The sequence below is a fragment of the Hypanus sabinus genome, chromosome 29 (assembly GCF_030144855.1).
Source record: "Hypanus sabinus isolate sHypSab1 chromosome 29, sHypSab1.hap1, whole genome shotgun sequence".
NCBI lineage: Eukaryota > Metazoa > Chordata > Chondrichthyes > Myliobatiformes > Dasyatidae > Hypanus > Hypanus sabinus.
This window is the reverse complement of record NC_082734.1, coordinates 17,819,800-17,845,486: the sequence shown is the minus strand read 5'-3', so window position 1 is coordinate 17,845,486 and position 25,687 is coordinate 17,819,800. Positions and strand designations below refer to the sequence as shown.

Below are 25,687 nucleotides of genomic sequence, written 5' to 3'. Positions count from 1 at the left end.
CCTGCATTGGAATCAGTGAGAGAGGCTAAATAGTTGTGGTTGAGTTAGAAGACTAATGTTCTGGATATAAAAATTCATTCATTTCCCAACATGGCTGGGAAGAAGGGACAAGCCCAAGTTCAGCTTTTTTTAACTAGTGTATTTCATATTGCCATCCCCCAGTGTGTTTAACTTCCAGCTGCTGACTGAAATAGTTTCATGAGACATCAAAACATCGAGATTAAAGCAAGAATAAAACCAGATGGACCACCCAGCCACAGCCCACATTCTCTCCCGTCTGCTTCTCTGTCCTTCCTACCCCTGGCGAAGGGTTGCAAACACAAAACATTGAATTTCCCGAGTTGCAGCCTCCCCGCCAAACTCTCCCAGCAGTTTCTGTTTTTTCTTAAAGTCTGGCGTATCCACAGGCCATGGCAGAGGAAGTCGAGTGTAATTACGTTAGGTTATTCCTACCAAGCACCACTCAATTGAAACATCAGTCTTCACCTATTTCCTGCCAGCTTGTACCCTCCACCCCCACCTTCTTATTCTGGCTTTTTCCCCCATCCTTCCCAACCCCGATGAAGGATCTTGGCCCAAAATATTGACTGTTTATTCCTCTCCACAGACACTGTCTGACCTGCTGAGTTCCTTCAGCATTTTGCCAAGGCAACAGATTCAGACAAAGTAAGTGTGGCCTTGCGACAAAGAATTGATGGATCGATTGGCAAAGCTGACCTCATAGCAACAGCCTAACACAATCACACTCTACAGCCAACGTCTCAAAATTATCCTCCATAATCCCTGGATACGCCAGAGCTTTAAAGACTCACATTGTCGGGCAGACTGCATCTCTGGAAAGTCAGCTACCCTTCATCAACATTGGGAAGGAGAGAAGTGCAAGTTAGTTTTCAGCAGAGGCAAATATGCGGGGTGGGAAGGTATAGAACAAGGGGAATATCTGTGATAGCTCGAGTTGGGATGGTTTAATGGTGGCATTTCATCAATATGTTAAGCTTCTCAGTCTGTCTAGATTGTCTAGACTGCTAGACTTACTAGCAGGACTGGCCTACTAGGAGGAGTGATGCAGTAGTATATTGGTGGGCAGAAGTTACCACAACAGGTCAAACAGATGGAGGGAAACCACTTACCATCATCTCCCCACTGAAGGCAGAGTTCCTCCCTGTTGAGCAGGCAGATGGGAGAAGTGTTGCAATAATAAGAATCTGATATTCTTCCACCCAGAGTACATTCTATGTCCGTTGTCAAGCAAGCTGAGCCCTGAAGGATGTGGGTACATAATTTGATCTGTTGGCAGGTGGTGAAATCGAGGAACAGAATCTCACTTGCACTCCCTCATACTGATGTATCTCTATGTGTTAGGATTGACCAAGTACATTAGTTCCCAAGGGAAACATGAGGAAATCTGCAGATGCTGGAAATTCAAGCAACACACACAAAATGCTGGTGGAACACAGCAGGCCAGGCAGCACCTATAGGGAGCAGCGCTGTCGACGTTTCAGGCCAAGACCCTTCGTCAGGACTAAACATTAGTTCCCACCTTCACACCAAAGGCAGATTTCAGATGGAGATTTATTTAGCACACGATCCAGCGAAATGCATCGTTTGTGTTGACAACCAGCACACTTGAGGATGTGCTGGGGGCAGCCCGCAAGTGTTGCCCCGCACACTCTGGTGCCAGCGTAGTATGCCCACAACATTCCACAGAGAACACAAGCAGTGACAATAACACCAAATCAAGTCCCTTTCCCATCCCTCCCACCTACCCACTCACACACCCAGACAGCCACCAACCCTGGGATTGGCCACCTCTGGGTCTCCAGCTCTTCTCCCTGGATTCTCAGACTCTCAGCTATCAACTTCACCCCAGGGTGTCAGTCACGGGCTTGACCTTCAGGCCTTGACTTCTGGGCTCTGGAAGAAAACAACAGTCCTGGCCTAGTTCTTTAAAAGAAGTCACAACAACTGTATCGTATCAAAAAATTTGGAATATTTCCCAGCTGTATCTAGTCTACACCCATGTGTTTTTAAAGTTAATCACTTCTAACCTCTGAGCATATTGCTACAGGAGATCTTTTGGGCTGTGTCCTAAACAACTTCGACTTCATTTGCTTGATTAATGATTTTCCTTCTGCAGTATTTGAATGAACAGAAAATAATTAAGTAGGTAATGGGATGTTGATGCTTATTGTACGGGAAAGGGATACAAGAGTTAAGAAATCTGGCTTCATACTGTATGTACAGAGCTTTGGTAGGACCAGACCTGAAGTTTGTCTGTCTGTCTAGTTACCATATTCGACATGGATATTGGTGACCATGGTTTTCCATACAGATCTATCCCTTGTTCTTTGGATGATTTCCATTTCCTCGATGTGTAGCCACCTGGCTAGGCTTTTGATGTCCATAAGCCGAGGTCTTCCTCTAGGTTTGCTCCCCTCGATCTTTCCAGAGAGTGTGAGTTTTTCTAGTTCATCTTTCCACATGATGTGTCCTAGGAATCTGAGTTGTCTTCCTCTTATTGTTGGTATGAGTGATCTAACTGCTTGGGCTCTTCTGAAATCTGAGGTATTTGATTTATCTCAACAAAGGATGTGTTTTGCTTGGAGCGGCTTCTTGCAAAGTTTTGTGCTGAATTGGTTCATTGGAAGCGAAAGTTGGTCTAAGAAAGGATTGAGCAGTCTGAACCTATGCTTATCAAGGAGTGGTGACCATGTTAAGACATGATTCTGAGGGAACTCACTACATCTGATGAAGGGAGAAAGTTCTCCCAGTGTCTAGAATCAGAGTGCGGTCTCAGGAAGTCACCCACTTAAGATGGAGATGAAGAAGAATTTTCTCCCAGAGGTTGTGAAGCTTTGGAATGCTCTATCCTTGAGAGCCAAGTGGTTAGGTACATTCAAGATGACCAAGAAACCAAGGTTTTGAAAACTGGGCAGGAAACAAAGGTAAAACCAGCCAACACCTACCTACCTACCTACCCACCCCCCTCTCTCTCTCCCTCTCCCTCTCTCTCTCCCTCTCCCTCTCTCTCTCGCTAAAACATTCAGTTCCATTTGGAAATCTTACAAAATGAATAGCTTCTTGCTTAAGTGCAGTAAGGTCACAGTATTCAGGCCTGGGGTGATAACTGGTGTAACATTATTTTGCCATACAAGAACCAGACAATAACCATCAATGACCTACCTTACTGTTCAAATGGCATTTCCATCCCAAATCCCCACCATCCTGGCAGCCTCTGGGGACCAGAATCTTGGTGGACTGCCCATGTCAATTCCAAGCTTCCAGGACGGACACTGGGCTTCCTGCGGTGATTTCGCCAAAACCTCTCTACTACCAGATGCAAATTGTAATGCTCTCCACAAGTAGAGTGAGACTTAGGAAGTTCAAAGACACGATAAATATATGAAACTGCAGATCTGGAAGGTTGATGTGAAAACAGAAACCCTGAAAGAAATCAGCTTGTCAAGTTGCACTTGCAGAGAAGAAAAACACGTTAGCATTTTGGGTTGGGGATCCTTCGGCACAGCTGGCTGAGTTCTTCCAGTGTTTGTTTTGCTACCATCTGGGACAAAGCAGCCCTCTTCATCGGCACCTTGTTCCGCTGCCCTACACACTTAGTCCTTCCTACACTGGTCAGTGCATCATGGCTATAGAGTGAGCCACATGCAAAATATCCTGGTTTAATCACCAAGACTCCTGCAAAAACTCCTTCACCAAGGATGCAGGATACAGGAATGTAGGAATGCTGCCATCTGCAGGTTCTCTTTCAAATCTTGAGTTAACCTGACTTTATCCTGAGCCTTTGTCCCCAATGGCGCTGGGAGCACTTGAGTCCCCAAAGGACTCAAGTGATTCATAAAGGCAGTCCTCCGCTACATTGTCATGAACAATTCAAACGGAAGGTAAACACACACATACAAACACCAAATCCAATCTCATATAAAAATAATTGCCCTTGCCCCTCATAGATCCTTGAAAGGTCAGTAAAGGGGCCACACATGTCATAGGAAAATCCAGAATACCTGGTGTTCTGTCACCTGTCATTGAATGTTATGTACCTGCCCTCATCACCCTGCAGTGGATCTGGTGAGGTGCATCTACCCCCTTCTCACCCTGCATGGTTTGCTCAGTCAGGGTTTCATGTCACTCAGTTACCATGCACTAGATCCATTGGGATCCACCCACCACCCTATAACCTCACACTGGATCTATTAGGGTACAGCCATCTACACTACAATCCTGCATTGGACCTACACAGCATCCTTTCTGCACTCATTCCACAGAAAATCCAGGTGAGGCACACCTACCACCTACCTTCACTGGATCCTGAATGTGGTGGTGGTACCCAACCCCTTCCCACTTCAGACAAGGTTTAAGGAGATGACCCTGCTATTCTATAACCATGCAGTGGATTTACAGTCATGGAAAAGTACAGCACTGAAACAAGCCCTTTGGCCCATCTAGTCCTTACTGAACCATTTTAAACCCCCATCAACCTGCACCAGGACTACCCTCCATACCCCTACCATCCATGTACCTATCCAAATTTCTCTTAAATGTTGACATCAAGCTCACATGCACCACTTGTGCTGGCAGCTCAGTGAGATGTTACCCTTAAACTTTTCACCTTTCACCCTTAGGCAATGACCTCTGGTTGTAGCCCCACCCAACCTCAGTGTAGTGGTGGGGGGGGGGGGATTGTCTGTTGGCATTTACCCTATCTATGCATCTCAAATTTTTATATATCTTTATAAAATCTCCTTTCAATCTTCTACATTCTAAGGAATAAAGTCCTAATCTATTCAATTTCTCCTTATAACTCGGGTCTTCCAGGCCTGACGACATCCTTTTAAATTTTCTTTGCACTCTTTCAACCTTATTTACATCTTTTCTCTAAGTAGGTGAACAACACTGCACACAATACTCTAAATAGGCCTCACCAATGGCTTATACAGCTTCCACATAACATCCTATCTCCTGTACTCCATACATTGATTTATGAAGGCCAATGTGCCAAAAGCTTTCTTTACAATCCTGTCTATGCTGCCATTTTCAACTAATTATGAACTCGTATTCCCAGATCCCTTTCTTCTACCACGCTCCTCAGTGCCCTGCCGTTCACTGCATAAGACCTACCCTGGTTGGTCCTACCTAAGTGCAAAACCTCGCGCTTGACTATGTTAAATTCCATCTGGCATTTTTCAGTCTATTTTCCCAGCTGGTTCAGATCCCACTGCAATCCATGATGACCTTCCTCACTGTCCACCACACGCCCAGTCTTGGTGTCATCTGCATATTTGCTGATCCAGTTAACCACATTATCATCCAGATCATTGATATAGATGACAAACAACAATGGACCCAGCACCTATCCCTGCAGCACACAAATAGTCATGGACCTCCAGTCAGAGGGAACTTCCTCGAAAAACTCTATAAATTTGTTTAGACGTGACCTTCTAGGCACGAAGCCATGCTGACTATCCTTAATCAGTTAATTATCAATTCAAATACTTATATATCCTGTCCCTCAGAATACCTTCCAAGCGAGACTGCACCTGCCACCCTATCAAGCCTCACTGGCCCTAGTTACCCCACCCCCACCCTTTGAATCTAGGGGTCCTTATTACGCAGAAGGAAGCCATTCTGGCCATCGTGTGGCTGCTATATACCTATAAAAGTATGACAAACTCCTCAGGATCCAGGGCAAAACTCCCCCCCCCCTTCCCCCGTCCCCCGTCCCCCGTCCCCGCACTGGATCCAGGTGCTGCCCCGCCCCCGCCCGCATGGAAAGGGATGACGTAACACGCTGACGAGCTGGTGGCGTCGCGTTTCCGTAGCAACGGGCCTAACGCCTGTGGCGGGTCTGGGCCGAGCCTGAGGGACGGCGTCGAAGTTGGTCGAGATGTCTGGTCAGCAGGGAGCGGAGAAAGTGCACACGGGCAGTGGGTTCTGGAACTGCGCCAAAGCCTCGTACAGCAAGGAGACTGTGGACGCGCTGAGGGGTGAGGGCTGCAATTAAACCGCTTTAGGCAGATGGCAGCACATGGAGAGGAAAGCAGTCTGAGCCGGTGCTGGTCTGGGTGCAGTTCATTTCACCAACTGATGTTCGACAACTTTTAGTTAGCAGAAACAATTCCACGTTTACTATAGTGTTTTATGACAACGTCTCAATTTGTCACGCCTTTTTTATTATAGACTCCCCGACTAGAATACCTCTTATTCCTCCGAATCACTGAGTTACATTTGTTGTTTTGCAGCAGCAGTATGGTCCAGTGATATAAAATTACTATAATTTCAATAAATAAATACGGTAAATAGCGAAAAAAGAAATCTCAACATTCAGTGGAATATAAATATGGTTCACAGAGCAACCTCATAATTCTTTTAATCCCTGCATTATTCTGGTGAATCTGCACTCCAGCCATTCTAAGGCCAGTAAATCCATCCTAAAGTACGGCGTTCAGAACTGAAAGCAGTGATCACACTTGCCCTTTGTCTGATGTTAGCGAAGTACCACCCCTCAATTAGTTTTATAAACTTTTTTGTACCTGCCTCTTAAACCTCAGTGATTCTTAATCCCCCCTTTATTGACAGTTCCTCGCATGTCACCATCAAGAAAGTCAGCTGTTCATACTGCCTTGGATCCAAAGGTCTCACACGATAATCAATCCACTCAGTTTTTCATCATCCTTTGGCAGATTTTCCCTTCCATTAACATTGTTGACTACACTGTCACCTCTAGTTATATATTGTCAAGTGGAGAAAGGGAAATAGGAGATAAATAGAAGTGAAAATATGAGTGAGGGAGCATTACTAGACCTGATCTTGGAGAATGTTTAGTCAAGTAGAGGAAGTGTAAATAGAGAATCTTTTGGAGATGATGTCCAGAACTTTACTTTTCTCTTTCTTTCTTTCTTTCCTTCCTTCCTTTCCTTTCAAGCAATGTGGTCCAACAATCACCTGATTTAATCCTCGCCTAATCACAGGACAATTTGCAATGACCAATTAACATACCAACCGGTACGCCTTTGAACTGTGAGAGGAAACTAGAGGTCGCGGGGAGAGCGTGCAAACTCCTTACAAGCAGCAGCGAGAATTGAACCTGGGTCGCTGATTCTGTAAAGCATTGTGCTAACCACTACGCTACTGTGAGATCTGATTATGGAGAAAAATAGGGATAGACCAGAAAGAAAGGCCTCAAACTGGAAAAGGCCAATTTCATTAAATAAACAGGACTTGATAAAGGTAGACTAGGAGAATCGACTTTCAGGCAGGTCTAGTTCAAATTTATTATCATGACCACACGTAGCCAAGTTATAAATGCCACAAAAATTTGCTTTTCACAGCAGCAGCCCAGTACATTACAAACATGACCAATATCAAGTACGTAAACATAAATTACACATAACTTGCATGACAAAATAACATAAAAACCTTTTTGCAAGTTAAGCAAAATATAGTCTGAGGTAGACGTGGGTGTTTTCAGGTAAGCTCAATAACACGATGGCAGTGAGTAGGAGCTGTTAACTGAAAGATGACAAATGTAGTTCTGCGTTTCAAAACAGACAGCAGGGAAAAGCCTAAAATGACAGACTAATCAGTGGCAGCCAGCATAGCTTTGCCAAGGGCACATTCCATCTGGCCAACCTGACTGAATTTTTCAGAATCAGAGTCAGGTTATTTGTCACCGGCATGTGTCGTGAAAGGTAATAAAGTTCATGTGGTGGAGAGGAAACTTGAAAGCCTTTGACAAGGTGTCATGTGGGTGACTCATCCAATAGGTTAGGGCCCATGGGATCCAGAACAAGTTAAGACCAAAATAGGCTGGACAATAACAGACAGAGGGTCATAATAGAAGGTTAATTTTGTGATTGGATCCTGGTGACTAGTGGTATCTTAAGGGGACTGGTGCTGTGACCCATTTTGTTATTAGTGCACATGAATGATTTGGATGTGGATGCAGGAGGCAAATTTAGTGAGTTTTTTGTGATACAGTGTGAAATAGGCCCTTCCAGCCCTTCAAACCACGCTGCCCAGCAACCCCCGATTGACACCTAGTCACTGGACAGTTTACAATGACCAATTAACCTACCAACCGGTTTGTCTTTGGACTGTGGGAGGAAACCAGAGCACCCGGAGGAAATCCACGTGGTCACGGGGAGAACAGACTTACAGGCAACAGTGGGAAGTGAACCCAGGTCACTAATATTGCAAAGCATAGTGCTAACTACTAGTTCACAGATGTCAAAGTTCAAAGTAAAATTTATTATCAGAGTACATACATGTCACCACATAGAACCCTGAGATTCTGTGGGCATACTTAGCAAATCTATAGAACAGTAACTGTAAACAAACTGTGTAAATGCAGATATAAGTAATAGTAATAAATAACGAGCATGAAATAACAATAAAGCAGAGATCTTAAATGTACGGTTATCCCCTTTTGTTCAAGAGCCTGATGGTCACTGTCCTTGAACCTGGTAGTGCAAGTCCTGATGGCAGCAGTGAGAAAAGAGCATGGCTTGGGTGATGAGGATCTTTGATGATGGATGCTGCTTTTCAATGGCAATGTTTCATGTACACATGCTCATTGGTTAGGAGGGTTTCACCTGTGATGTACTGGGCTGAATCCACTGTCTTTTGTAGGATTTTCCACTCAAAGGAATTGGTGTTCCCATACCAGGCCGTGAGGCAGCCAGTCAGCACACTTTCCACTACACACATCTATAGAAGGTTTTCGATGACATGCTGAACCTCCGCAGACTTCTGAGGAAGTAGAGTTGCTGTTGTGCTTTCTTCACAATTATATTTATATGATAGGTCCAGGACAGGTCCTCTGAGATAGTGACTCCCAGGAATTTAAAGTTACTGACCCTCTCCACCTCTGATCCTCTGATGATTACTGGCTCATGGACCTCTAGTTTCTGTCACCTGAAGTCTACAATCGGTTCTTTGATCTTATTGACATTGAGTGAGAGGTGGTTGTTATTGCACCATTCAGGCAAGTTTTAAACCCCCCCTCCTATATGCAGACTCATCACCCCCTTTGATAAAGCCCACAACTGCAGTGTCATCAGCAAACCTGTATGTGGTGTTGGAGCTGTACTTAGCCACACCGTCATTGGTGTCGAGTAGAGTAGGGGGCTAAGTACAAATCCCTGTGGTGCTCCTGTGCTGATGGAGATTGTGGAGGAGATGTTTTTACCAATATGAACTGACTGGGGTCTACAGGTGAGGAAATCCATTTGCACAAGGGGTAATTAAGGCCCAGAGTTCACTGATCAGTTTTGAGGGGATGATGGTGTTAAATGCCGAGCTGTAATCAATAAAGAGCATCCTGATGTATGTATCTTTACTGTCTAGATGTTACTGGGCTGTGTGAAAAGCCAACGAGATAGCATCTGCTGTAGACCTGTTGGAGCAGATCCAAGTCACCGTTCAGACAGGAGCTGATAAGCTTCAACACCAGCCTCTCAAAACTTCATCACTGTGGATGTAAATGCCACTGGGCCATAGTCATTTAGACAGGTTATCATGCTCTTCTTGGATACCAGTATGAATGAAGCCTACTTGAAGCAAATGGTACTGCACACTGCCAGAGTGAGAGGTTGAAGATATCCATGAACACACCAGCCAGTTGGTCAGCACAGGTCTTCAGTACTTGGCCAGGTACTCCATCCAGACCGGATGCTTTCCTTGGATTCACTCTCTTGAAGGCAGCCCACACGTCATCTTCGGATACTGAGACCAAAGGATCATCAGGAGACCTGGGGATGCGTGATGGTCCCTCCCTGTTCTGGTGGTCAAAGCAAGTATAGAAGGCATTGAGCTCATCTGGAAGTGAAGCTCTGCAATGTGCAATGTCACAAGATTTAACTTTGTAGGAGGTTATAGCATTCAAGCTCTGCCACAGTTGTCAAGCATCCCTCGTTGATTCCAGTCTAGTCTGGAATCTCCACCTTGCCCAAGAGATGGCTTTCCAGAACTCATATCTGCACCTCTTGTGGTGGTCTTGATCTTCAGGCTTGAATGCCTCTGATCTGGATCTCAGCAGGTTACGGATTTCATTCTTCATCCAGGGCCCCTGAACAACTTTGTGAGGACACACTCATCCACAGCTGTTTTAATAAAGTCTGTAAAGACCCTGGTGTGATCATTAATGTCTTCAGATAAGTTCTTGAACACAGCCCAGTCCACTGACTCAATGCAATCCTGTAACTGTTCCTCAGCTTCTGTGACCACTTCTTAGTTGTCTTGATATCTGGAGCCTTGCTGGTTCGGCTCTGACTGTATGGAGGAAGTAGGAGTACAGCTAAATGATCCGACTTGCAAAATGTGGTTTTGGGAAGGAATGACAGGCATTCCTTATCGTAATCTAGTAGTGGTTTAGCGTGTTGGGACCCCTAGTGCAACAGGTTATGTGCTGGTGATAAATGGGCAGGATTTTCTTCAAACAAGCCTAGTTAAAGTCAGTGACTACAACTTGAAATGCGTCAGGATGGGCTTTTTCTTGTTTACAGACAGCATTGTGCAGTTTCACGAATGCGTACTTATAATCAGCCACTGGCAGTATGTAAACTGCAGTCAGAGTCACGGATGAGAACTTCCAAGGCAAGTAGAAGTGTCTACATTTAATCGTTAGTTGTTCTAAGTCAGGGGAACAAGAAGTTGACATAACCCCAACGTCCATGCACCAACGAGAATTAACCAAAAAGCACACACCACCACCTCTTATCAGAATTGGTGGAGTTGTTGACAGAGTGGTGGGTAGTCTTGGGTTACAAAGTGTAATTGATGTGTTGGTGAAATGGGCTGAGAAATGGCAGATGGAGTTTTAGAAGTACTAATGAAATTAGGACATACAAAGTTGGGGCATAGTTTGCAGGGTCTTGGGGAAATTTGGGGGAACAGGGGGACTTTGGTGTAAAGTCCAAAAGGTCCTTGAAGGAGGCAGTGCACATTGGGATACTAACTTTCATTAGTCAGGGCATTGAATACAGAGCCAGGAGGGAGGTTATGTTCCACGGGTCAGTCCTCAGCTGGGATACTGTGTGGAATTCTGGTCACCACGACATGAAAGAAGTGATGGTGCTGGAGACGGTGCAGAGGAGATTCACTGGGGTGGAGTTATAAAGAGAGGTTGGAGAGACTAGATACTTTCATTGGACATGTGGAAGAAAAGAGAACATAATTGAATTCTATAAAATTATGAGGGATATAGATAGAGTGGATTATAGGAAACCTTTCCCCATATAATTGGTGGATAAAACTAGAGGATGTGGATTTAGAGGAAGTGGTAACAGATTACAGGTAATCTGGGGGCGGGGGTTCTTTTTCACCCAGAGGGTGGTGAGTACCTGGACTACATGGCCTGAGAGAGTGGTGAAAGGAGGGTTACTGGCAGCACTGCCAAGTGTTTAGGCAAGCACTTAAATTACCTAGGCATAGAAGAACACTGGCAAAGTGCTGAAAGATGGGCTTAATACAGATGGGTGTCCACTGGTCACCACAGATATGCCGGGCAGAATGGCCTGTTTCCATCCTGTATAAAAAAGGGTGATGAAAGCTTGGAGCAGTTAAGACAAGAATGTTACTGAATTACATTCACAGAATTAGGCCGTGGCATCAAACACAGATACTCTTGAAAAGAAAATGGATATAAAGTTGTTTTGGTTTTACCCTTACAGTACACATGCATAGAAAGTGTGGTTCAAAATCAGGGTAACAGAGAGAGAAGTACATGTATGAATAGAAAGAAGATTTCCTGTACATCCTGGAGGATCTATCCTGGGCCCAACACATTGATGCAGTCATGAAGTAGGCATGCCAGTTTGAAAAGATTCAGTATGTCACCTTGGACTCTTACAAATGTCCACAGGTGTACAGTGAAAAGCATTGCCACCTGATACGATCATAGGAGACTGCAGAGGGCTGTAGACTCAGCCAGTCCATCACAGGCACAACCCTCCCACCACCAAGGACTGTGCCAGAAGAAGGTGGCATCCTTCACCATCTGGGAAATGCCCTCTTCTTGCTACTACCGTCAGAGAGGAGGTACAGGAGCCTGAAGGCACACACTCAACAACTTAAAAACAGCTCCTTCCCCTCTGTCGTCAGATTTCTAGATGTTCCATCTCATTATCCCTTTTTTAGAATGTAGAACATCAAACTTTCTTCAGCACTATTTTTGTAACGTCATAATTTTTGGTGTTTGCACTGTAGTGCTGCTGCAAAACAACAATTTTCACAATCTTAAGTCAGTGATACTAAACGTGATTCTGAGGATGCAAACATACATACGTTCAATGGGTGGATGCACAGCCGCAGAAAGAGGAAGCAACATACTGGAGCAGGCCAGCTCCCCACAGACATATTTTGTACCCCTTCTATTGCTGTTGCAGGATTTCTGACTTTCCTCATCTGTCTTGACACAGTGATGATGCAGGAATCCAAACTGAATCTGTTCCAACAGAGGCAGCTAAACAGAAGGCTCCAGGGTGAGTGCATTCACACACGTTCCACAGTCTCTGTTTTGTTGTAAATAAATTCTCATGTGGTGCCTGTCCTGGGAGATTTTTTTATGGGTTAGGGTTATATCCTACAGTAATTTTTTCTCTGTTTCCAAATTATGATTGACAGTGATTGGTGGAGTGGGATAGATTTATTCTTTATTAAACTCTGCCTCTAGAAATGTTTGTTACTGACCCAATGTACAAATTGGAAAAGCAGTCTTGTTCTTCACTTTGCCTTCTTCAGGCAAGGCAGGCTTCTGGCTTTAATTGGTTCTGTGTTTAGACCTGACCCTCACAAGCTGGAGGTTGCATGAGCTTACCAGAGGTTACAGCATTTGTTCAGAAATTCCTATGTAAGGATAACACATTAGCCCCTTGACCAGGGTAGGCTACAGACAGGAAAGAAAGGTACAATGGAATGCCCCCCCAGCAGTCAGAATTAGGAGCAAGACTCTTTTTAAAGGACATAATGATCTGGGCTTTAGTATATAATTTTAATTGGTCAATGATATTAATCTCATTAGGGCCACCATAGGAATGATGGGCCAAGTGGTCTCATCAGTTGTGTTTATTGTCTTCCGTTTTCTATGGGTTTTTTTCCAGAGGGTGATTCTTTACCAGTGAATTGTAATCCCACATCCAGCCAGGTGTCAGAGCCCACTCCTCTGCCACCAGCTCCATCTCTCCGAGCCGACCTCTTCTCCAAACCACAACTACGTCCTGCGGAAAGTTGCCGTGCCGGTGGCGCATACCAACGAGAAAAATTTAGGCCTCGACCAACAAGTAGGTGATCAGATGTACCAAATGTAATAACATTAGCGACAACGTACTAAACATTCAAGTTGGTTGTGAAATAAGTTATTTGCATGGATCCTAAAAGAAAAGACATCAGTAAGAATTTAGTTGTTTAAATTCTAAAGCAATTCCAAGTAACTGCAAGTTGGCAAACTTGGACATTTGAAGTTTACTGTTATTCCAAGTTTAGGCATTTATTTAAAATTATGCAAATAGGCTTTAATGCAGTAAATATCTTTGGATCTAAAGCAAAGGACAATTTGAATAATGAAAAGATGGAAGCCTAAAGAAGAGGAGGTTTTTCTGCAGCTGTGATTAAGTTGAAGCACTGTTGGTTGTTCTGGGAACCACATTTTAATAAGAATATATTGGCCTATGCTTTGCAACATGATACTTTGATATTAAAGTTCAATCATAGAATATGGATCAGTACAGCATAGAAACAGGCCTTAGACCCACAGTGTCTGTGCCAACGATTATGCCAAATTAAATTAATCCCTTCTGCCTGTACATGGTCCAGATCCGTCTATTGCCTGCATATTTAGATGCCTATCTAAAAGCCTCTTAAATGCCACTCGCATATCTGCTTCCGGCACCACACCTGTCAGCGCTTTACAGGAACCCATCACTCTCTTTGTAAAAAAAACCTGCCTCGTATATCTCCTTTAAATTTTCAAAGAGAATAGATGTTCTGCAGGTGCTGGAAATCCAGAGCAACAAGCACAAAGTGCTGGAGGAACTCAGCAGGTCAGGCAGCTTCTATGGAAAGGAATAAACAGTCAACATTTCAGGCCGAAACCCTTCATCAGGACTGGAAAGGAAGGAGGAACAAGTCACAATAAGAAGGTGGGGTGGGGGGGAAGAGTACAAGCTGACAAGTTTCTTATTTGGCCTAATTCAGAGTATTGTTTGCAGTTTTGGTAACCCACGTACAGGAAAGATGTAAATAGGATTGAAAGAAGATGGAGAAAATTTGTAAGGATATTGCTGGGATTGGAGGACCTGAGTTATAAGGAAAGATTAAACGGGTTAGTTTATTCCTTGGAATGTAGAAGATTGAAGGGAGGTTTGATAGAAGTATATAAAATTATAAGGAGTATAAATAGGGTAAATGCAAGCAAGCTTTTTCCATTGAAATTGGGTGGGACTACAAGCAGACGTCAGAGGTTAAGGGTGAAAGGTGAAAAGTTTAAGGAGGACATGAGGAGAAACCTCTTCACTCAGAGGTTTGTGAGAATGTGAAATGAGCTGCCAGCACAAGCGGTGAGAGCAAGCTCGAGTTCAACGTTTAAGAGAAGTTTGGTTAGGTACGTGGATGGTAGGTGTATGGAGGGCTATGGTCTCGATGTAGGTTGATGGGACTAGGCAGTTTATGTACAGGTGTCGTTCCCCCCCCCACTTTTACAAAGGTAGAGCATTCCTACAAAACCTTTCTTAAGCCAAAATGGTGTAAAGCAATTTATATGGGAAAAAAAATTTCTTAAAAGGGGAAATCCTCTTTGTAATGTGGAAACAGGTCACTAACATAGGTCTTTTGTAACAACGAAGTGGCATGAAGCAAACATTCGTAAAGCGGGGGCCACTTGTAGTTCGGCATGGACTAGATCGGGGGTCGGCAACCTGCGGCTCCCGAGTCATTTGTGGCTCTTTCACCTCTGTGCTGCGGCTCCCTGTGGCTTTGGGAAATAATTGGTCAGTATTTAATTAAAATGTATTTTATGTTAGTTTGTTAGCTTTTGAAATGTAATTCTAAATTTGAAGATTATGGTGATCTTGTACAATCTAAGTGTGGCGACATCCGAAACGGCTCACAATTAGCCAGCATTCCGGCTAAGGGAGATAGCCTACGGGGGTTTGTGAGTACGCGTCTTTTGCAGCATCCGCGTCCATGGGGGCTGGGTTGAGAGAGGCTTAAAAGCAAGGCTGTTTAGTTCGAATAAAGCTATCTTTGACTGCAGTTTACTGACACCGCTACAACGTGTTTTTATCGCTGGCTGTCCAGACGGAAGGTGCTGAAACGCTTTGTCGCGTGTCTGGAAGAAGTGAAAACTTTCCTGGGCAGCAAAGGGCTCACCTTTCCTGAGCTGGAACAGCCAGAGTGGCTGGAAAAGCTACACTTCATGGTAGACATGACAGCGCACCTGAACACGCTGAACACAGCTCTTCAGGGGTAAGGACGTACAGCCCTGCACATGTTGGAGGATGTTTTGGCATTCGAGCGCAAGTTGACAGTGCTTGCCAGAGATTTACAGAAAGGCACTTTGTCTCACTTCCCCAATTTGAGAGAGTTCAAACAAGGTCACGACATGATAATTTCGGAGTATTTACATTCTGCGATCATCGCAATGCAAACATCGTTTGGGAAACGCTTCTCTGAGTTCAGAGAGGAAAAAAACACATTATCCTTCCCGGTCACTCCCTTAAGCATCGATCCTTCCCTACTGAATACGACTGCATTGGCAGGTGTGAGTCAACCTGATCTTGAGATGGAACTGGCCGACATAGCCGACAAAGACATATGGGTGTCCAAGTTTAGACGCTTGACAGCAGACCTTGAAGATGTTGCCCGTTCTTGCTCAGAAACACAAATGGAGTGATATTGAAAACCTTCCAAAACCGGACAAACTTGTGTTCGAAACATTTATGTAAACATTAAAAAGTATGCGCTTTGAGTCCTGTCGATCTTTGGATCCACATATGTAAGTGAGCAGGTGTTCTCCAACATGAACTTTATTAAAAACAAACATCGCGCACGCCTCACAGATGACAGCTTGCGATCCTGTGTAAAGATGAAGGTGACGTCATACAGCCCTGATGTGCAGACGCTGTGCGCTGAGGTCCAGGAGCAGAAATCCCATTAACCAAGTATGATAAATATTTTAATTGCCTATTATTTTATGTGTATTCATATTTTTTCATTGTTCAGTGAAATAGTCCTTTTATTTTTCAGGCTGACAGCTGGCTGATGTTATTTTTGGTTTGCTGCTGGCGGAAAATTTAAGTTCGGCGTTTTTCATAAATACAAGAAGGACTCAAATAGACATTGAGTATTTTACTTTAAAGTAACTTTCAACCCAACGTCTTTTTTTCGGAGTTCAAAATGTTTTTGTTGCATGCAGAAATGTAATTTCGTTTTCTCTGCAGGAGTTCATCAATTTCATAAATGCAACACATTATAGTTTGTTTATACATAGCATAAAGGCAAAAAAAACGTTGTATGCAGTGTTATTTCATTTTAAATGTCAAATGGGTTTTGCGGCTCCCAGTGTTTTCTTTTCTGTGGGAAACGGGTCCAAGTGGCTCTTTCAGTGGTAAAGGTTGCTGACCCCTGGACTAGATAGACTGAAGTGCTCGTTTCTATGCTGTACTTTTCTATGACCCGATGACTGTAAGTGATAGGTGAATCCAGGTGAGTATTCCTTTAAATTCCCAGGAACTGGTCTCCCAATCTATGTTGGGCCTCACTGATATACAGGAGACCGCACCGGATACTGTAGATGACCCCAACAGACTCACAGGTGAAGTGTCACCTCACTTGGAAGGACTGTTTGGGGCCCTGAATGGTAATGCGGGATCCAGTTGAGATGGCCAGAGTCACTAAGAATTATGTGCTGGACGTGGGGGCTGGTGGGATGGTAGCTGAGGACAAGAGAAGATTGCCTGAGGGCAGATGTGCCCAGAATGGAAGAGGTGCAGTTGAGGGCATCTTTGGTGGTGGAGGAAGGGAAGCAGCCTAATGTCAAGTGACATCAGCTTACCAGGGTTCCTACCCCTACACTTGGTCTAGTGTTGCTGTGATGTCAAAAGCAGTCGCTCAGCTCATTTTATTTCTGAAATTTCAGCTGTGAGATGTAGATTTCAGACAAGGCTACAAAGAGGTCTGGATCAAGGCAGTCCTGGTGAAGCCCAACCTGGCCATGGGTGAGCAGGTTGTAGTCAATGCCATTTGATAACACTTGACATTATTAATGAATGGATTTGTCATAGTTCTTCTGTTCAAGATCAATGTACATTTGCACAAAAGAATTAGGAGCAGGAGTGGGTAGCTCACCTTCTAGCAGATTCTATCATCCAGTAAAACCATGTAACCTGAATTCTACATTCCCATCTGCTGTGGTAAACTTTCACCCCCTTGCAGATCAGGAAACTACCCACCTCCGCCATGGGAATTTTTTAATTCAAAGAATCTGCTGCCATCCCTCTTTGAGAAAAAATCTGAGGGTTCACAAGCCTCTAAAGGGATTAATATAATCTCATCTGTCTTAAAAAGAATGACCCCTTATTTTTAAACACTGGTCTCTAACTGGACTTTCCGAGAAGGGACCATCCTCTCAACATCCACCCTTGTCAAGTCACTTGAGGGTTGTGTATGTTCTCGCCCAGATAATTCCTTATTCTTCACCTGTTCTGAAGATTCTTAAGCTGAAATGTAAAGTCTCTTTCTTTCTCTACAGATGCTGCCCAACCTGCTGGGTCCTTCCAGCACCTGCTGTTAGTTGATTTACATCACCTAGCCGTTTTTATTAAGACCGTATGATGAAATCCATCAGAAACAGTGACAGTAACAACTTGTTCAGTACTCCTTCCCTGGTGATTCTGTTTTTTCTAAATTCTTCCTTCCCTTTCAACTCCTGTTTTACAACTATTTCTGAGATGTTAGTTGTGTCTGCTAATGTCAGTCACGGCGTGCAAAATTCCTCTAATTCATCTATCGCCTCTTTGTTTTCCATTATTAGTTTCTCAGATTTACTTGTTTGTGCTTTTGGAAAAAGGCAACCAATGCTTATTGAACCTGTGAATACTGTTTCAGAAATTAGTAAAATTTTGATAACTAAAGATATGAAGAGATATAGAAAAGGAGAAATGTGAAGTTAGATCACAGATTGTACAAGTGACAGAAATAACCAGGAGCTAAATGGTCTGTATCTGTTTCCATGTTGCAACACTTAAATGTTTAACATTCTTGCTGTACTCTCTCACAGTCGCCTTTACCCATCCACAAAAGCCTACCACCATATCTGACTTAGGCTCTGTTCTCACTTTCTCTCACTCTCAACACATGCTACTACGAGCCCTGTTATTCTGTTGCTGATTCTGTAATTCTGAATCCCATTTTCTTTTACCTTACCCTCCACTCACCCTTTGTCACTCTTGCCTTGTTGCCCTATCTCACATGCCTGCCTCTGTCACTGTCATTCTCTGATGTGCTTGTCTGAACACACTAGTCCACCACACTGTGATCTTCTTGCATTCACACTCTCTGCTATTATCCATGTTTGTCGTTATCTGTGTCTTCCATTACCTCTGTCTCTCATTATCCTTGTCTCTGATTCTCTGTGCCTCTGACACCGTCTCACTCCTCCTTTAATGTTTCTCTCTTTGACATTCTGACTCTTGTCTATAAGTCTGTGCCCCTTTCACTCTGCCACCAGTCTCACTCATTTTAGTCTTTCTTTTTTTAAAATAATTTTTAGATTCTGCTGGGATTTGCCCAGCTTTGTGGGGACATTGTCAGCTTCTGCTGGGAGTTTGTTCAGCTTTGTGAGGACACGTTTTAGTCTTTCTGATTTACTAACTTTGTCTCCTGCTTTACTATTTCTTGGCCTCATTCTAACTACCTCTGCTTGACTGTCCCCACAGGTTCATGCTAAACTTCAAGTTATCACTTGCACCAATTCCACTTTCTAGCACTTGGTTCATAGCCTTCGATACCTTAGTGATGCAAGTACCCGTCTAACTACTTCTGAAATGTTGTGAGAGTGTCTGCCTCCCCCACCCACCCAGGCAGTGCGTTCCAAATTCCAGCCATCCCCTGGGAGAAACCCTTTTCTTTAGGTCTCCTCTAAACCTCTTGCCTGTTGCCATCAACCTTGGTCCTTTAGTTTCAGACACCTCTGCTATGGAGAAGGATTTCCTGTTATCTACTTTATTTAAGCCCCTCATAATTTTGTGTACCTTTACCAGGTCCCGCAGTCTCCTCTGCTCCAAGGAAAACAAACACAGCTTGATAACAGAAATACTCCATACCATCAATATCCTGGATCCTCTCTAGTTCAGTCATATCCTTAGTCATACAACTTTTATACAATAGATAGAACCAGAATTGTTCACATACACCACCGTGGCCTAACCAATATCTAACGAAGTTGTACTATTACTCCATGTTCTTATATCTGTCACTCAGCCAATGAAGGCAAGTGTCCTGTATGCCTTCTTTACCACTTTATTTATCTATCCTGCTAACTTCAGAAATCCTTGGACTTGTACGCGAATGCCCCTCTGTTCTTCAATGCTCCCTTCAGCCCTACCATTCAGTGTGTATGTGCTAACCATTACACTCACACTTATTTGACTGAATTCCATCTGTCATTGCCCTGCCCAGTTTACCAATTGAGCAACGCCTTCCTGCAGCCAATGACTATCCTTTTTGCTCCTAAAACACCACCAGTTACCAAGTCACCTGCAAACTTATCATTGTACCTCCTTCTTGTGCTCGTTCTCTTTCTCGTCCGCTGTGATGGTTAACTTCAGGAAACTTGGAGAAGGAAAAGCAACGCCTGCAGAATATCATGGCTACTGGGAAGGATGGTCCAATGCCAGACAAGAAACAAAGACCAAAGGAGGAGGAAGAAGAGAAGCCAGAAATTGACCGGTTCGACGAGCGTAAGTACTTCTGCCACCAGCAACTCACCAGCACGCACCTTTAATGCTAATCCAGAATCTGGCAGTGGTCCTGCTCATGATCCAACGCCTGTTTCCTGTACTGGTTGTGATTCTGGTGTTCACCTGTTTGGTTCTGCTCCCTTTGTGTCTCTGATCCTGGGTTGTTGAGATTGTTGCTCAGGACTTGAAGAGTAGCTTCAGGAGGCTGACAGCAGGGGAGGCCATTCCAGTTTATTCTCTCTCACATGCCCCTCACCTTTCAGAGTTAACCTACTCTAAGGGCAATTTGCAGCAGCCAGTTAACCTACCACCACATCATTGGAATGAAGGAAGGATTAAGAGTTTGCGCAGGAGCTCATGCACCTCACTGTGATCTCGGACAGCAACTGAGGTCTCTAGAACTGTGAAACAGCTGCACCACCGTGCTGTACAGTCAAGCCCCACACCCCCAACTTGTTGAGATGCTGGAATGTGGGCAGAAACGAAAGTGGCAGGAATGCTCTATTGAATCAGAATCAGATTTAATATCACGTGCATATGTCGTGAACTTTGTTAACTTAGGGTCCAATGAAATACATGATAAATGTAGAAAAATATAAATATATTAATTATAGTAAGTATATACATGTATATTAAATAGTTAAATTAAAAATAGTGCAAAAACAAAAATAATTTTAAAAATTAGTTTCTGGGTTTAACATCCATTTAGGAATTGGACGGCAGAGAGGAAGCTGTTCCTGAATTGCTGCGTGTGTGCCTTCAGGCTTCTGTACCTCCTCCCTGATGCAATGAGAAGCGGGTATGTCGTAGGTCATGGTGACAGGGATCCTTAATAGTGGACACTGCCTTTCTGAGGCACCGCTCCTTGAAGGTGTCTTGGATCCTATGGAAACTAGTACCCATGATGGAGCTGACTAATTTTACAACTTTCTGCAGCTTCTTTCAATCCTGTGCTGTAGCATATATCCCTTATCGGATGGTGATACAGCCCATTAGAAATGGGTGTTTGCACTAATTAAAGTGGGCGAAGTTGAGAGAATACTGCAGGATGGTGTGCTAGATGTTGTCAGAGAATGGGAGTTTATAGTCAGGAGCATCTAGGTTGGGAGAGTGGTGACTGCTGACTGAGGATGAGAGCAAGTGTCAGGATGTTGTGTTGGTGAGGGTGGAGAGAGAAGACTGGAAGGCATGGTGCCTGAGGATGGAATAGTTTGGGAAAGTACTTTCCAAGTTAGTGATAAAGAAGGGGATAATTGAGCGAATAGGGGAGTACAGTATCTGAGAGTGAAGCAGAAAGTGATGCGGGTGGCCAAGTGCTGTCAGGGATGGGATGGCCATTACTATTTTGTCTTTCTCTTCCCTCCTGTTTAGTATGTAATGAGATTGAAGAGAGAAGGCAGTTCCTGGAGCAAATGGAATCCTTTGGCCGAGGGAAGGAATTCCGTGGAATCATTCACGCAGAAATTTCCCAGGTACTATGGGGAGATACTTGCAGAGCAACAAGTAATCCCAAACATTTCCATCTAGTGCACCTGAACTCTACTTAATCATAGATACAGTTGTGGAGAAGCCTAGTGTGGGTTTTATCCTCACTGGACTGAGAAAGGTACTGTCTGATCATAACAGAACTGGACCCATTCACTGTTCTGGGTAGATCATGTTGTATTTTTAACTCTTCCCCTTGGCTGAGTCCAAGGATTGTACCTTCACTGCCCATCATCTTGTTCACAGTTCTTTCTGTAGTTCACCTCTTCCTGTCATCTCCTATCTATCACATCCTTTTTATTTCCTACAGAATCTCCCGTCTCCATATCCCCTATAGGAACTCTTCATCTCTCACAATCCCTGTAAAACCCCTCTCATTCCTTTTTGAACCATCACTCTTCTTCATTCCTTTTGTACCCTTTCCTCACTCATTCACTCTTTTCTCTCTATCCTCCCATAAAAGTGGTCTTACTCACTCCTGATTGTTGTCAGCTATTAGTTATGCAAAAAAGGAATTGTATTTGCCAGTGTAGAGTGCATCAATCAGCAACATCTTGTTGAGCGATAATGATTTTCACACTTCAGTCATCTCTTGACTAATATCTGTTGTGTGTCTGTTACAGAAAATCCAGGAGATGAAGGAGATCGACAAGAAGAGGAGCAGTGAATTGAGGCAGCAAATGGAGATGGACAAGAAGAAGGGGGAATCTGCTTGATCATAGTCTTATACTAGATATCAAAATAGTGTCTAAAGAATTAAAAATTACCTGAAAGACTCATTTCATAAAAACATTTACAGCTCCACCTTCCTTAGGCAGAGTCTGATCCCACGCAGGAAGTGCCCTCTCTGTATGAATGGGATGGGAGAATGAAAGGTCAGTGTTTGTTCTTTTTCCACCTGATATCATTTGTAAGATAAGAAATGCAGAGTTAAAAAAGCAATGAACATCGACAAGTTTTCTGTGGTCTCTTTTATTTCAGGTGATACAATAAAGAGCACGTGGCCAAGTGGTTAAGGCGTTGGCCTAGTGATCTGAAGGACGCTAGTTCGAGCCTTGGGTGAGGCTGCGTGTGTGTCCTTGAGCAAAGCACTTAACCACACATTGACACCACTGTATGGGTCCTAATGCCCTTCCCTTGGACAACATCAGTGGCATGGAGAGGGGAGACTTGCAGCTTGGGCAACTGCCCATAAAAAAAAACCTTACCCAGGCTTGCGCCCTGGAAACTTTCCAAGGTGCAACTCCATGGTCTTTCGAGGCTGACGGAGGCCTACACTACTACACAATAAAGAGCTGCTGCTCCTCTCCCTCATCAGTCACCGAACCATTCCTGCCATTCCTGCATCATGACAGTTCACCAGTTACTCCATTCCCCTTGGCCTCACTGACTTGGACCAGACCCTTGCAACTATCATAGGCCAGCTATGATAGTCATAGCTATCATACGAGCTGCCTCACTCCAGTTCTCGCTCATGTCTCTCTCTCATTGCATACCTAGAAGTTTAAAAGCTATTTCTAAACTCTAACCCTCTTACGGTGAAGGCCATTGTTTCACTTATCTTTATAACTACTTTCTGGAACTACCCGTTAACCTTTTGTGATTCATACACAAAGATCCCCCAGTACTGCATTCATTTCCATTCTCTCTCTATTTACAGTATAATCCGCCTTGTGTTTGGTGGCTGTCCAACGCTTCCGACCATGACAGGGAATCTGTGTGAGAGAGTTTTTAAAGGGAGGAAAGGTCCTTGCGCTTAGGCAGTTCCACTCTCTTGACCTCAGAAGTAGAGGTCCAGTGGAACAGATAAACATAACAAACTGGGGACTTCCTTGGTTACAGTGGATGACCATGATGTCTCCCGTGCCTTGCTGTGTTCTTCGCTCTCCACTGAGCGTTGCTGTACCACCTTCTTGACTGTCAGATCTCACCCGCCCAGTCTGCCAGAGCTGACTTCGCATGCTGGGACAGGCATGTCCCTAACTCACCAGGGTACGAAGCCTGCTGTCTATCCTCACCTCATTTAGCCTGCCTGTCGAAGCGGTGTACCGGGGTGCGGTCGCCGTCGCATGCAAACAGCTACTTAGAACCACAGGTGAGAGCTGAGTGTCTGGTGGGGACCAAAGGTGATTGAGCTGCCCCGGAATGGACACAACAAGCCTCTACACCAGAGGTGCTACCCCTCTGTAGACCCCCTATAATCTTACTGAATTGTATGACTTCACGCTTTCCCCACATGAAGCATCACTTGCCAAGTCTTCGTCAATTCACTCATGTCTCTTACCATAGAATCTTCACTGCAACATGCTCTCTGAAATATTCCTGTGTTGTCAGCAAACTTGGGCACCTTACGTTCTGCTCCTCCTCTTCTATGTCATTAGTGAACATGTGGATGAAGGGTAGAGATCCTTAGGACACTGCAGTGTTTACATTCAGCCTAAAAAAACAAGTTAATCTCAGTCTGTCTTCTATACAATAATACTGGACAACACATTTTTACGTAAGTGTTGCTTCCTTGTATTTTTTTTTGTTTATGATCGCTTGAAGCTGAACACAAATATAATTTCAGACTATTTGTATTACGTAGGAATTTGGAGGAGCAACAAATTAACTTACTGAATATAATGCATTTAATTGCATAACAGTGCTAACACTTTGCAATAGTTCAACTAAGCTAAAAACGTTTTTGTTGATGATTTTTGTTTGTACTCAGTGTCTGAGGCTTCTCGCTTAAGTGTCGAGCAATAATCACCTGGCATTGATGGACTCCAGTTGCCCTGATACTGTTTCTCCATGACAGCAATGTCCCAGTGAAACCTTTCACCATGCTCGTCACTGATAGCGCCAAGATTTGCAGGGAAGAAGTCTAAATGGAGATGCAGAAAATGAATCTTTAGCGACATGTTGCACTTCATGGTTTTGTATGCTTGAAGCACGTTGTCAACCAGCTGCATGTAGTTTGGTGTGCTGCAGTTGCCAAGAAAATTTTCAACAACATCCTTGAATGCCTTCTGTGTGATTTTCTCGGGAAGTTCTTTGAATTGCCTGCCATTAATGACCTGTTTAATTTGTGGATCAACAAAATTGCCTTTCTTAATCTTAGCATCATTTATTCTGCCTTGAATTATGAATTGAGATAACAAATATAGGTGATCTTTAAAAAAAATTAGTGCGTAATGGGGAAATGTCACAACGATTTTCATGATCAGCAGCCCAAATTCCATAATATACACCAAAAGTATTCAGGAACTAGGATTGGGCCAAGCCAGCATGGATTTACCAAGGGTAAATCATGCTTGACTAATCTGTTGGAGTTTTTCGAGGATGTAACCAGGAAGTTAGACAGGGGAGATCCAGTGGATGTAGTGTACCTCGAATTTCAGAAGGCATTTGATAAGGTCCCACATAGAAGATTGGTGGGTAAAATCAAAGCTCAGGGGCATCGGGGGGAAGACATTGACATGGATAGAAAACTGGTTGGCAGATAGAAAGCAAAGGGTAGCGGTGAATGGGTGTTTCTCGGAATGGCAGGTGGTGACTAGTGGGGTGCCACAGGGCTCGGTATTGGGACCACAACTGTTTACAATTTACGTCAACGATTTGGATGAAGGCATTGAAAATAACATCAGCAAATTTGCTGATGATACTAAGCTGGGTGGCAGTGTGACATGTGATGAGGATGTTAGGAGAGTTCAGGGTGACTTGGATAGGCTGGGTGAGTGGGCAGATACTTGGCAGATGACGTTTAATGTGAATAAGTGTGAGGTTATCCACTTTGGGAGTAAGAACAGGAAGGCAGCTTATTAACTGAATGGTGTAGAGTTAGGTAAGGGAGAAATACAAAGAGATCTAGGAGTCCTTGTTCATCAGTCACTGAAGGTGAATGAGCAAGTGCAGCAGGCAGTGAAGAAGGCTAATGGAATGTTGGCCTTTATTACAAAGGGAATTGAGTACAAGAGCAAGGAAATCCTCTTGCATTTGTACATAGCCCTGGTGAGACCACACCTGGAGTATTGTGTACAGTTTTGGTCTCCAGGGTTAAGGAAGGACATCCTGGCTGTAGAGGAAGTGCAGTGTAGATTCACGAGGTTAATTCCTGGGATGTCTGGACTGTCTTACGCAGCGAGGTTAGAGAGACTGGACTTGTACACGCTGGAATTAAGGAGATTGAGAGGGGATCTGATTGAAACATATAGGATTATTAAGGGATTGGACAAGATAGAGGCAGGAAA

General features: G+C 43.9%; 1 protein-coding gene across 2 annotated transcripts; it reads left to right on the top strand.

The window, feature by feature from the left end:
• Positions 1–5,830: 5,830 nt before the first annotated feature.
• Positions 5,831–22,410, top strand: c29h22orf23 (chromosome 29 C22orf23 homolog). 2 transcript variants are annotated; one of them, XM_059953836.1, is made up of 6 exons: positions 5,831–6,002; positions 12,435–12,497; positions 13,116–13,295; positions 19,839–19,970; positions 21,342–21,442; positions 22,079–22,410. In XM_059953836.1, exons 1-6 carry the CDS (start codon positions 5,903–5,905, stop codon positions 22,169–22,171), a joined length of 669 nt encoding a protein of 222 aa, XP_059809819.1. In that variant the 5' UTR covers positions 5,831–5,902; the 3' UTR covers positions 22,172–22,410. The 2 variants fall into 2 exon arrangements, with proteins under 2 accessions (XP_059809819.1, XP_059809818.1); XM_059953835.1 differs by having other exon boundaries at positions 12,402–12,497.
• The last annotated feature ends 3,277 nt before the right edge of the window (positions 22,411–25,687 follow it).

Bases quoted from the DNA above. Each gene is read 5' to 3' on its own strand.
- c29h22orf23 (XM_059953835.1), top strand. From the start codon at position 5,903: ATGTCTGGTCAGCAGGGAGCGGAGAAAGTGCACACGGGCAGTGGGTTC. The intron at 6,003-12,401 runs GTGAGGGCTGCA...TTGCTGTTGCAG, and splicing joins GACTGTGGACGCGCTGAGGG to GATTTCTGACTTTCCTCATC. The intron at 12,498-13,115 runs GTGAGTGCATTC...GTTTTTTTCCAG, and splicing joins GCTAAACAGAAGGCTCCAGG to AGGGTGATTCTTTACCAGTG.